We start from the raw sequence: 13,158 nt of genomic DNA on the forward strand, positions 1-13,158 counted from the left end.
GCAGTTATTGCATTTCTTGACCCTTCTTGTGGATAAACAGTGATGTTAGACATTTGATCTCACAGCTGTTTGGATCCTCTTAGACTGTATTTATCCTCTCATAAGTTGTCTTTCTTTACGGTTATAGTTTTTTAATTTTTTTATTTAATATGATATGCTAACTAAATGGTAAACAAATGTTTGTTTGTTTGTTTGTTTTTTTTTGGGGGGGGGTTACCTAAAATAGCCTTAAACTGTAATTTTGATATTAAGTTTTAATTAACATCATCCATGTGTTTGTTGCTTTAAGGCTACGTAGAGATAAATATGGTAAAATGTTTAATATTCAATTAGTTCTTGATGCAGTACTAAATGTCTCCGCTAGATGTCACTAATATTTTACAATAACCAAATCCTATTATTGCCATGCAACTTTGTTTTCAATCTGGACTTTGTTTCTGAAATGCAGATAATGGCACAGCTATACTTGAAATCTTTTTTTAAGTCATGAACGCTCCTAACCACTGCTGTCCTGTTAAATTCTGTTTTAAAGGAAACGTTCATGTCATCTGGAGGAATCCTGAACCAGATAACTCATGGGAGGCAAACGGCAAAGCTTTTGGGGAACTGGACAATCGAAATATCTACATGGGTAAACATTTCTTAACCTTTTCATCACATTTTAACCCTGCCACAAACAAATACACAACATGAGTATCTTTTGTCTCCTCAGGATTGATGTGACGGCACTAGACTTTACAATTTTGACCATCAAAAGTACTTAGAAAATGTTTTGCAACATATAAAACACTTAAATAAATGCAAATGTAACAATATTGAGTAAAACAGTGAGAGTGCTGTATTTTTTTCTTCATTGTTCTCTTAAATGAAAGAAATGTTTGCCTCCACAGGTTATTCTGTTCTTGAAGAGCAGAAACTGCTGAAGCAAGACCAATATACAGTGGTGACAGGGGCCCCGAGGTTTGATTCGAGAGGCTCTGTAATTCTCGGGGAGATGAGTCAAGCCAAGATCAGTCTGATGCAACTTATTCCTGGGGAACAAGTGGGCTCGTACTTTGGAAGCAGCCTGGCAGCTGCGGATCTCAACAATGACGAGTGCGTCTTTAAACTGGCCTGCAGAACATGATTTTTATATATTTTACATAACTACTGGAAGTCTGCACTGGGAAAAAAAGATGAAAGATAAGGGATCTGAGAACATATTTTGAACTAAGAAAAATTACATTGATCCATACATATATATATATATATATATATATATATATATATATATATATATATATATATATATATATATATATATATATATATATATATATGTATATATATTTTGTTACTCGTTTCAAACTTAATTTTTCAGTTTGAACCATTGTTTTTAACTCGATATTCTGAGATTTGAGTTGGAAAGATTTAGTAACTAGAATAATTAAATAGGAAAAATATCAATTATTTTAAAAAATATCTTCAATTTATAATAATTAATATGAGATTAAAAAGAAAGCAAATAAAACAAATTTTCCATTATGCTTTTCACAGCAAAAAATCAACCTGATATTTACCTATACTAACATAAGGGTTTTATTTGCCAATCCTAAATAAAAATTAAGGTAAATATAACATACTCATCCAAAAAAATAGTTGTAATAGCATTTTTTTGCATGTTCTCGTGGCATTTTTCTGATAATCAAGGATGTGTACAAATAATGTTCATCTTAAAATTGCATTTCTGATTATTTCTTTATTCAGATTATTGTGAAACAGGAGCAGATGAAAAAAACGCAGTTTGAAAAAGAGTTTATTTGTGATGTAGAAAATGAGATGGGCAGGCTGTAAGCAGCCTGCACGCTACACAACGGGGAAGGGAAGGGGGTGCGGGGTAGCTCCATGCCAACTGTCCCGCCCGCAACTCAGGGGCGACTCAGGTTTTATGATTTTGGCCAAAAAACGACATAATCCTAATTAAAAGACCACCGGGAACGCTTTTAAAATTGCTCAAAATATGATCAGAGTGGGACTTTATAGAGAGACCTGTTAAGTGAACACTAAATTATTCGTTTGTAAACTCAAAGTTAGCCTCAATGCAGATTGCCATTCGGTGAAATGGCAAAACATACAACAACAAAAAAAGAATCTTGTTAGACTGCTTTTTAACTTCTGGGCTATTAAACATAAGAAAATCTTCATAGTTCTAAGTTTTTTTAGTCATTGAAACAATAACAGTTTTAAAAGTTGTTCCTTATGTTGTGGCTGATCTGTAATTGTTAATCTCCCTCTTTAATCCAGCTGGAATGATCTGATTGTGGGTGCTCCGTTCTACTTTGAACGCCAGAATCAAATAGGAGGAGCGGTGTACATTTTCATGAACGAGAATGGCTCCTTCCAGAATGTCTCCACCAAAGTTCTGAAGGGCCCCGCTTATTCAGGCTTTGGCTTTGCAGTTGCTGCCATCGGGGATGTCAATCAGGATGGATTCCAAGGTGCTGTTCTTATAAAACAATGCTTAATTTGGCTTTCCCGAGGCTTGATTTTTGTTTTTCCTTGCGTCGCCTCTGCAGACTTTGCTGTGGGAGCGCCATTCCAGGAAACGGGGAGGGTCTACATCTGGATGGGAAGTAAAAAGGGAATCTCTGATAAGTACAGCCAGGTAATTTCCATCTGCGTTTTTTTTTTTTTTTTTTTTTCGTACATTTTTTTCAAATTCGATATACAAACTCATCCATTACCTCCTGCAGATGATTGAGGGAAAATCGGTTGGCGACGGTAATTTTCAAAGTTTTGGCTACTCCATTGATGGAGGGATGGACATGGATGGCAACAGCTACCCCGACATGGTAGTCGGCTCTTTGGATGACCGCATTGCTCTGATCAGGTGAGTCAAAGGTTAAAGCGTCGCTGTGTGAATGAGTCCTAAAACTACAGTTTTCCTTTAAACTCTAAATGTTTTGTGTTCAGAGCACGTCCAGTAATCCACTTAACCAAAAACTTCACCGTGGAGCCTTTTATTGTGGATCCGAATCAGTGTACTGATGCTAAACCATGGTAAGGTGTCTCTACTTCAGAGGGTAGTTTTATTTGACTGAATTTGTAACCCCTGTCTTTGTTTTACAGCATTTCAGCGACAGTATGTATGTCCTTCACACTGAGCAACGGAAACAAAGACTTCAAAAAAAGCATTGGTTTGTTCCATTTTTTTAATCATGTCTTTTTTTGTATGAGTTCATTGTATTTACAAGGTCTCTGCTGTGTTTTGGATCTTGTTTCAGTGGTGGACTACACAATGGAGGCTGGCGTGGGAGAATTGCGAAGGCGTGTTTATTTCCAGGATGACCGTTCCACATTTTCTGGATCTTTAAGCTTGTCGTCCTCCAAATCGATCTGTGAAACCCTGAATGTTTTTGTGAAGGTAATTTCCCATCTCTAGGCCCGTTTATTTATAATCCAGCTGTTTAATAACGCTGTTTTATACGCAGACACCTGTGAGGGACAAACTGGACGCTGTGCATTTTTCCATCAACATGTCGCTGCCAGAACAAACCTCAAAGGCCAGGCGCTCCCTGCAGAACTTGGACTCCTTCCCCGTTTTGAGCCAGGATCAGAAACTTATCCACAAAGCCGAGGTACAACACTGCAAATGCTTCAAAGCCGGAAAACTTCCCTCATTTTTATGCTAAAACAAAGTTTATATCTCCTTTTTTTTTACAGATTCACTTTCAAAAGGAGTGTGGAACTGACAATAAATGTAGTAGTAACCTGCAACTCAAGGCCCAATTTGTTGATGAGAAAGAAACTCCTTATCCCAGGTGAAACCAAATCCATCAATACAACCCAAAATCAGGAAAAGATACCACAGTTTTAAAGAAAACAACCACAAAAAACTCGCATACTAATATATATTTTTAAATTATACTAATTTGACAATCATTCTACTGGCAAGAAAAAACTACTCTTAATGTGCAGCAGTGTACATTTCTAGGGCATTTAAAACCAAAATTTGATCAGTTAAACCTAACTTTTTTGCCTCAAATTGTCACTGCTTTACTGACTATGGCAAGCATTCATCTGAACACAAATGCAGTCATTTATTGTCATCACAAAGGTAAACTGGTACAAGATTTGAGCAGCTCAAGACAAACAGAAAGCCATTAGTGTGCAAAGACGAGACGTAGTCTATGTGCAATTTGTACAAGGATGCAAATTGTGCAAAAATGCAATTTATACATAAAAAGGTGTATGATTAAATATATAAAAATTAAAAGAGTAAAGAAGAGTTACAAGTAGAGACAGGAGTCCAATTTCCAAAAAGGGCACAGATTGAGTGTGATTGAGTGGGGTGGTCGTTCAGTTTACTTAAAAGTGCTGTTTCCTGTGTTTAGGAGAGACGGGATGCAGATCTTTCAGTACAACAGGAACATGAGGATAATAATCGGACTGAAGGTGGATGTGACCAACTTGAAATCCCCTGGAAAGGTTGCTGAAGATGCTCACCAGACCATGCTCAGCGTCACCATCCCCAACACCCTGAAATATGCAGGCGTCAGACCTCCAGTATGTCCACCAGAGGGCAGCATGAGCCTTTATCTTACACTACTTACCAAATGCTGAATTAATTTTCTAATTTTTGAGTAGAAGTGCGTTTAAAATAGTTGTTGTGTGTTTAGACATATCAGTGCAATGCCAACGATGCGAATGATGGAGTCCTTTGTGAGATTGGGAATCCTCTGAAAGCTGAAGAAATGGTGAGTTTCCACAGTTGATTTGTTTTCTATGTTTCTCATTTGAACACCGAAAAAGAACTGAATTGCAGTTTCTCTTGTTTGCTTGCTGTCTGTCACACTTAGACTTCTCTGCGGCTGCTGTTTGAGACATCAGACATCGATCTGAACACAAATTTGATCGAGTGTCAGCTGCTTCTGTCAACGTAAGAACTTCAACTGCTTCATACTTGCTGGGTTTTGAGATTGCAATAGAATTGTAGAAGCTGGTTTAAATCTAAAATCTGAATGACGCACTCACATTTCACAGCGTCAGCGAACAGTCTGACCTGAAGCGCGAGGCGGTGGGCATTCTGATCGAAAGCACCATTCTTCCCTCATTCTCTGCGTGAGTGCCATACTTTAAGTAAGTTTGATCTGTCACAACAGTTTTTTTCTGAACATCTTCATCTCTCGTTCAGTAAAGCCTTGTCCGTGGGAACAAAATTTGGCGGGACGGTGATGGGCGAGTCAGCGATGGTCAACACCAGTGACGTCGGCAGTCTCGTGGAGTTCACCTTCAATGTGAGTCACCTACAGTCTATATTAAACCTTCAGGGCTTTAATGCTTCATCTGACCAAATGTGTGGTTGCCACCCACATGTTCCTCATCCACACCCTGTGTTTGAAGACCAAACTGCAGGGGTTTTAATGTCTAAAGTGGATTGTTTGAGCTGTGGTTTGTGGTGCGAACAAAACCAGGGTTATTTTTAACATTTTTTCCACTTTTATTACATAAATCTGTTTCTCACCACAATAACCACCAGGTGGACATGAATGAACAACTGCTGGGAGACTTGGGGACGCTAGCTGTGGAGTTTAAGTGGCCCTTTGAGGTAGCAAACGGCAAGTGGCTGCTCTACCTGACGAAGGTTGTTGTCAAGGGAAGATCGGAAACGGAATGTGATGCTGGAGGACTCGTCAACAGTCTCAACCTCTCTGTGAGCTTTTTTGTCCTTTTTGTCTGTAGGGGTTTGCAGTTGGTTCATTAACTAAACCTTGACTTGGTAAACGTTTTTATTTAGATATTTGAAAGATTTTCCAACCTGTTAACCTTAAAAAAAAGACTTATGAGTTTTTTATGATTAAAAAAATGGTCAAAGCACAGCTAAAACTGTCCTAGTCTTGTTTTTCACTTCATTTTTGGATTAATTCCCACAACTAGTGAATTAGTTTCATATTTATGCACAACTTAAATTTTGGGACATTTACCGGTAACTAAAAAAATAAAAATTAGAAAATAAACTAAAACAAACAAACAAAAGCACAGCAAAACGTACAAAAAAAATGGAAGGATGGAAGGGCAGACAGATCCACAAATAGACAGACATGCATAAAAAGATAAATACACACAAACCAGTGTCCTTCTTGTGCCTGCCCCAAGCCCGATAAATCCAGAGGGTGGTTTCAGGACGAACATTCAACATAAAACTTTAAAAGAAATGAAATAGATCGAATGAAAAAAATAAATGTGGATAGATGAACTGATATGAGGATAGCATGGTTTTCTATGTGCTTTAGAGGTTCGGAGGGAAACAAAACTCTCAGCATACCCAGAGTTGCCCCCTCCCTGATAATCTACCTGCACCCCATACTGGGGCTGGCTAAATCTGGATTAGATTTTGTTTTTCACAATTGCAATATTTGGTCTGCAAAAATTAAGCCAAAAAAAAAAAACGTTTTGGGCAATACCATGTCACCTATTTCAATAGTTTTAGCATTTATCTGCAATGATACATTTGACTTCAAGAGTCTCAAACTTTTGTCAAAGAATTCTTATTCACAGGGTTGCTTCAGCTTGTTGAGAGTTTGAAGGAATTCTCTCAAAGTTCAGACAGAAAGCTTCCCATTTGCATACTTTTAGTATGCAAATGAGGTTATACATTGTCAAGTCATGAATGTGCATTCGTTGCTCCCTATTTTTGGTTGTTTTTTTCTTCACATCTGATGCTCTTTCTGATTGAACTTGCTTATTACAAGTCCAGTGCAAGTCCCACAGTGCCAAACATGTCTACTTTGGTCCCATCTGTCCATAAGTCTTTGTTTGAGAAGTCTCGTGGCTTTTGAACTGATGCAGCTCTGCAAACCTCAGTTGTTCTTCTATGACACTTTTAGACAAAAGAGGTTCCTCCTAACAGCCCTTAACACCATGTAATTGTAAGCTTGTGGATGTCAACATTTCATGGACTTCTAAAAGAGAGAAGCAAACTGGCAAGTGTGTGTTTCTGCAGAATTCTGCATAACTTCACAACTCACAGAAATAAGGACCAACTAGCCTAAAGTGTACTTATTACAATTCCCACAATAAGTTTATTAGTTTTATGTTTTTACACAAAAATAGACTTAAATTTCTTCCAGTTTAATACAATCATTTTAGATATTAGTGAGTGAAAACGGAATTATTTAACAGCTACCGGTAATATTCATAAAAATCTGACTTGATATCAGACAAGACTTGAACCTAAATTGTGAGCTGTTCACCCTCTCCTGCAAAAAGTGGTATAGACTAAAAATAGGAAAAGAATATAAAGAAAAAAATCACTAGAAAGTAGTAAAATGATCTATTCATGCACAAGTCATTTTTTTATTTAACAAGAAATCTTATACGATATCAAAATTTAAAAACAAGATCTATGCAAGCATTCAAAAAGGGAAAAATAGGCTAAAAAAGCTAAATGGAGTTACTTCAAACTTAATGTTTTACAGTCCAATAATAAGTATTAATTTGCAGGTTCTAAGCAAATACTTTGTGTTATTTGAGTTTTTATGGACCTAATTGTAGTCTAAATAAATAAAATAATAACAGTGAATGCCAGTCTAACTTTTTAACATTTCTTGAACTAAAATGGAATTGTGCAATTTGATTTATTTTGAGTCTTAATTTATTTTTTGTCAAGAGTTAAATGAATTGGATTCATTTTTATGTTAATTCCTTATTTGTAGATCTTAGCTCTTAATGGGAAAACAAATTCTAAAAACTCAAAACTGCTGATTTTAAAAAGTGGCCTGGAAAAGATGTTAAAACAGCTGAAAACCTGCTAAAATATCTTGAATTTTTAAAAACAAGGTTTTGAATCTTTGCAAAGATCAAATACTTTGCAGCGGGCTTTGATTTGCCTGACGTCAGTATACAATCAAGCCGTCTGAGCAGCACGAATAAATACTTGTGGTTTGCTGTATTAAAAAAGTCCTCAGAGCAAAACCACTGCACAGAAATACATTTTGGAAAACAATTGAGTCGCCACACAAAAAACTCTCAAAGCCCCAAAATAGGAACTCAGCAGCCTACACTTAGTAGAAATGACACTGCTATTCTGGGAAGAATTTGGTCATTTCTTTATCAAAACCAGTAATTAACCAATGCTGTAATGTCTCTGTGTTCTGTGGATTTTCCACGCTTCCTCTCGTCCTCCAGCTGTCGCATAGCCGACCCCAGCGTACCAAACGGCAGGCTGACGAAGACGACGCTAATGAGAAGTTTCAGAGCCAGACAACCGAGCCGCAAGCTGCAAGCAAACTGCTCACGCTGCCAAAAAAAGAGTCCTACCTGCTGGTAAGGGATGTAACATGAGAGCAAAGTTTTTCCAATTCCCTCTGCTCATTGCAACACACGTGCTACTAAAATGTAAGTCAAGTCACCTCCAAAAAAAACAGAAATGTCACTGATATTTATGTATAAGAGAAATTCTTAGAGCTAAGGGAGCAGAGAAAATGGCTTTAAACTGAATTGGAAGTACCATAACATGCAAAACACAGTATAAATGCATATTTTTATAAATGAAAGTCATGTCACCATTAAGATTTTTACTGTTGCAGTCAAAAGAAAAGGAATGATACTGATAATTTATGTCTAAGTAAAATTCTAACACAATCTAACTGGATTAGAAGTCACCATATCCATATCATGTAAAATACAGTATAAATAAGTAATCTTACCGATTTATTTCCTTTCAATTTTTGTGAAATTGGGATTTAACCAGCAAAATATTTGTTCATTGGAAAATGAATTTACCTAATTTAAAAATGGGTAAAGCAGATTAGAGCCCAGATATGCTTTATTAAAAGTTGGCAAAAGAGATTTTCTGATTGGAGAAGAGTAAAATAAAATGGGACGAGTTGATATAATTGAATCATAAAAAGGAAAAATAGCTAAAGATGAGAAAAAAGAAAAAGACATTAAACGATAAATAGGCAGCAGATGTGAGCTGTATTTGCTTTAAACAATAAACCAGAATCTGATAACAGAAATATATCACCAATCAAATGGAGCTCAAATCTTGGAAACATTTGCTCCATTTTCAATCCTTTTATTTATTTATTTGTTTATGCAATAGTTTTGCTTTTGGTTTTATAAATTGGAAAAGTATTTTAAATAAAGAACTTTTAGTCACATTCGTTGGAAAGGTGCTATACAAATAAAATTAAATTGATTTAATTTAACTTAATTTGCTTTGATTTGTTTTTATTTGCTTTGATTTGATCATGTGGCTTATCATGCAGCAGACTGAGTACAATTTATACACCTTTAGATTTACAATTGCAGTGATGCCAAATGTCTCAATTGGGCTCCAGAATGAAGTTTGACAGAAATAAGCATGCAACTTTGAAGACAAACAAAACAATAAAGAGCTCAAAAATTAGGTGTTGGTGTTAGAACTGAAAAAGTTTGATTTTGGCAGAAACTTAAAATAAAAATCCTTTTTGAGATAATTACATATTTCCAAGGTTCGAATCCGGGCTGCTCCCTGTTCCCAAGCCCGGATAAATTGAGAGTGTTGTGTCAGGAAGGGCATCCGGCGTAAAACATTGCCAAGTTAACCATGCGACTCATCCTCGAAAGAGAGGTTGTTCCGCTGTGGCGACCCCTGATGGGAGAAGCCGAAAGAGAGAGAAGACATATTTTAATGCCTACAAAGGGTAAATTTTTCTCCCCTGGATCACAAAAGTTTTGTCTCATTGTCCTTTGAAGGATTGCACCCAGGGGACTGCAAAATGTGTGACTTTCTCCTGCCCGCTGTTGAACATGTCCAAAACAGCTGAAATCTACGTCCGCTCAAGGCTGTGGAACAGCACCATGCTTGAGGTCAGCTTCTCCGTATAGAAGATACCTGCAAGCTGATCTCCAAATTTTTGCTGCAAAGCCCAATTTTTCAGTATTTAATAACCATTTTGTAATTGTCTTGTTTCCAGGACTATTCCAATGCCCTGACAGTGACAGTTAAAGGCCAAGCCACACTCTGGCTCATGGCAAAAAAACCAACTATCAAAATGGAAACTCAGACAATAGAGGTATGTGACGATAATGATGTTCCTGTCTTTAAAGACATTCATGTCCTGACTTTTTCCACCATATTTCAACAGTTTAAAGTGGTAATAGAGCCAGAAGAAGGGGTGGAAACGCCCTACGAGCTGCCCCTGTGGATCATCATCTCAGCGGTTGTGGCTGGAGTACTGCTGTTAGCAATCATTATTGCTATTTTATGGAAGGTGAGACTTTTCAGTGGATGTGAAGGTGGTGCATCTTTATAAACCAAGAACACCACCCAAAAACTGTGTGTTTCACACCAAACATTTTTCCAGGAAGAAAGCTACAAAAAGAGTTAGCCTATATATGTAGAGATTGGAACATTAGTCTTTAGAAGAAAATCACTAGAAAGTAGTAAAATAATCTGTTCTTGCAGCAAGTCATTTTTTTTTTATTTAACAAGAAATCTTATGAAAAGGTGTCAAATCTAGAAAGTTCCACACAAGCATTCAAAAGGAGAAAAAAAGGCAAAAAAGCTACCTGTTGGATATAATTTCTGTATTTTCCGAAGTATAAGGACCCAAAAAAACATAGATAAGTCGCTCCAGAGTCTAAGTCGCCTTTGAAGGAGAAAATATCAGGTGTATTTATTTTGAAGAGCTCTACAAAAGCATTGGTGATCATGTCTGGGTTCATGAGATCTTTTAGTTTTTTATGCCACTTTTTAGTTTCTACTGCGAGAGCTGCGCCTGAAAGAAGGGTGCTATCAGCGGGACTTCTATGTCTCTGTGACCCAGAGTGATGAGTCGCTGTTCCACATTAGTTTGAAGAAGAAAAATATAAAAACAAAAATAAGATTGTCTTGATGCAAATAAGAAAATTATCATAAAAAAGTTCAGGGAAAAAAATCGATCCAAACCATTTCCTTCATGTTTTATTTGATTCTTTTGGATGGCGCTTCTTCTGCGTTGCATGTCAGTATCAAATACTGATACACACACTTCAGTGCCCTCTAGTGGTCATAAGCTGCAAATCACCACTGAAGGACAACTGATTGTTAGTGGGTAAATAATGAATATATGACCCTATATTTTTTTTTAAATCATCTAGTAGTATAAGTCTCACCCCGGGCCAGACTATGCAAAAAAAAAAAAAAAAAAATGCAACTTATACTCCAAATTGAATGTTATACAGCCCAATTATAAGTTTTTTTTTGCTAGTTCTAAGCAAATGGCTTGTATTTTTTATGCCCAATAATACGTTTTTTTTTGCTAGTTCTAAGCAAATGGCTTGTATTTTTTTTAGTTTTTATTAACCTAAATGTAGTTAATTTCGATTACAGTGACAAAAGCTTTTATGAAAAGTGGAAGATATTCATTTTAGAACAAAATGTGAACACCATCTTAGTACAAGTTGACTCATCTGTAATGAATCCTCATTATCACATAATATGCAGTGTGCATACACATTTTATTGAAGTGAAATCCTTTTTAAACAATTAGTCTAACTTCATGCGCCCTCCTCCACCCCCAGTGTGGCTTCTTCCAGAGGGCCAGCAGGAGGGAGATGTATGAGGCCAAAAGCCAGAAGGCTGAGATGAAGATTCAGCCCTCTGAGACAGAGAGGCTGACCGACAGCAGCTACTAAGGCACCCATGTGTCTCCTGAGAGCAGACCAGTGGGGCTTTTGGGTAAAAAAACAAAAAGAAATTGAACCCTCTTACTGTCAATCTTCAGGTGTCACTCAGCTTCACTCCTTTTCTTCTTGAATTAACAAAATATTTCTTCTATTTTCCATATTTGCGGCCTCCTCGACCACAAATAGCCAATTTTCTGATCTATTTTTCCTCCTAAACTTGTTTGGAAGGTTTCTCTGCTTTCTAACTTCCCACATCCTAAATCTCTTGCGAATTCCACCTCTCTTTTTGTTGATTCTCTTCACCTGTAATATCACATTCTCTCTGTCTTCCTGGAAGCTTGGGTTCTTCAAGCGAGCCCTCTACTACCGGATAATGCCAAAGCATCGGGCGGTGAAGATCCGCAGAGCCGAGCGCTATCAGTTCAATCTGGGATTTCGTCCCGAGGAGCCGCAGAAAAAGTACTGGATCACCAACTGGACAGAGATGCAGCATTTTTACTACTGAGGCCTTTGCTTTGAGCCCTGAACTACTCAGTGCCGCCAGGGCCAAACAAAGATCAAAGAGCGTGATCGAGACTTTGCACTTCCTGGACCAACTGCAGAATGTGCTGCTTCTTTTTATTTTTAGAGCTCATCATTTTTTGTGCAATATTCTGAACAATTAGTTTGAGAGATTGAGAGATTTTCTGAATTCAGAGGCATATAATGGTTTCCAGGGTGCATTTAAGAGTTAAGTGACCTTAATTGTTTTATGAGTTGAACCTTGTTTATGTTTTCATTTCTCACATTTAATAAGTCATTTGTTTCCTTACTTTTTTAAGTAAATTTAAATTCCTATTTCTTTGGTGCCCCTAAAGGGACAAAGAAGTTTTTTTTTACTTGTATGTCCCTTTAGGGTCTCCGTATTTTTCTGTGCTTTTGCCCACTTCTCAGTTTTCACGCTTCAACCAGGTTTAGATTTTTAAACCACTTAAATGTTGGAATCAATATTAACATATTGATCGACTTTACTCTATGTGTGAACAAAAATTTTTTTTTCTGGGAGTTTTTGCCAACCGTTTTAAAGACAAGATGAAAGTAAATTATTTGCTGCTTTTAAAAGACATTGATTTTTTTATTACTGTATAAATAACCACACTGAAATAAATGTCAGTCAAAAATTCATTTCTGAACAGCAACAGCTTTTAGATTTCTGAACATAGAGCTGCGCTAAAGCAAGAAAACCTAAACAAATCTGTCACAACACTGGATTGAATGTTGTCTGTCGCATCTGTCGGGAAAAATGCTGCAAAATGAATTGTAAATATTAAAAAGCTAAGTGTGCTTTTATAAAATTCAATTTCCTGTATTAGACTATTCATAGTCCGACCCTGCAGGTTGATTTCACTGATAGAAAAAGGGGTCATGAACTGATGACCTTTGATGGCGTTACGTCAGAGCAGCGGACAGTGTTCCATTGGGAGTTGGGTCATCTAGACCCACTAGACAGTGCGCTAAACCTTTTTTTGTCATGGTAGGCAGAAC

At 36.9% G+C, this 13,158-nt stretch overlaps 1 protein-coding gene across 2 annotated transcripts in view; it reads left to right on the top strand.

Annotated features, from left to right (window-relative positions):
- Nucleotides 1–12,973, top strand: part of itga3 (integrin subunit alpha 3) — a 30,119-nt gene extending 17,146 nt beyond the window's left edge. Inside the window, exons 5-26 of one of the 2 annotated variants that reach the window (XM_011487917.3) lie at nucleotides 533–631; nucleotides 891–1,095; nucleotides 2,284–2,477; nucleotides 2,556–2,644; nucleotides 2,733–2,869; nucleotides 2,953–3,039; nucleotides 3,109–3,176; nucleotides 3,264–3,403; nucleotides 3,471–3,617; nucleotides 3,703–3,800; nucleotides 4,374–4,545; nucleotides 4,659–4,736; nucleotides 4,839–4,918; nucleotides 5,023–5,100; nucleotides 5,174–5,276; nucleotides 5,519–5,692; nucleotides 8,167–8,304; nucleotides 9,721–9,834; nucleotides 9,942–10,040; nucleotides 10,113–10,238; nucleotides 11,530–11,686; nucleotides 11,972–12,128. In XM_011487917.3, the coding sequence (XP_011486219.1) occupies nucleotides 533–631; nucleotides 891–1,095; nucleotides 2,284–2,477; nucleotides 2,556–2,644; nucleotides 2,733–2,869; nucleotides 2,953–3,039; nucleotides 3,109–3,176; nucleotides 3,264–3,403; nucleotides 3,471–3,617; nucleotides 3,703–3,800; nucleotides 4,374–4,545; nucleotides 4,659–4,736; nucleotides 4,839–4,918; nucleotides 5,023–5,100; nucleotides 5,174–5,276; nucleotides 5,519–5,692; nucleotides 8,167–8,304; nucleotides 9,721–9,834; nucleotides 9,942–10,040; nucleotides 10,113–10,238; nucleotides 11,530–11,643 (2,540 nt within the window). In that variant the 3' untranslated portion in view covers nucleotides 11,644–11,686; nucleotides 11,972–12,128. Of the gene's footprint in view, nucleotides 1–532; nucleotides 632–890; nucleotides 1,096–2,283; nucleotides 2,478–2,555; nucleotides 2,645–2,732; nucleotides 2,870–2,952; nucleotides 3,040–3,108; nucleotides 3,177–3,263; nucleotides 3,404–3,470; nucleotides 3,618–3,702; nucleotides 3,801–4,373; nucleotides 4,546–4,658; nucleotides 4,737–4,838; nucleotides 4,919–5,022; nucleotides 5,101–5,173; nucleotides 5,277–5,518; nucleotides 5,693–8,166; nucleotides 8,305–9,720; nucleotides 9,835–9,941; nucleotides 10,041–10,112; nucleotides 10,239–11,529; nucleotides 11,687–11,971 lie in introns of both variants that reach the window. The other variant, XM_020711924.2, reaches the window with a different exon arrangement.
- Nucleotides 12,974–13,158: the final 185 nt, after the last annotated feature.

This window comes from Oryzias latipes, chromosome 19 (assembly GCF_002234675.1).
Source record: "Oryzias latipes chromosome 19, ASM223467v1".
Classification (NCBI taxonomy): Eukaryota; Metazoa; Chordata; class Actinopteri; order Beloniformes; family Adrianichthyidae; genus Oryzias; species Oryzias latipes.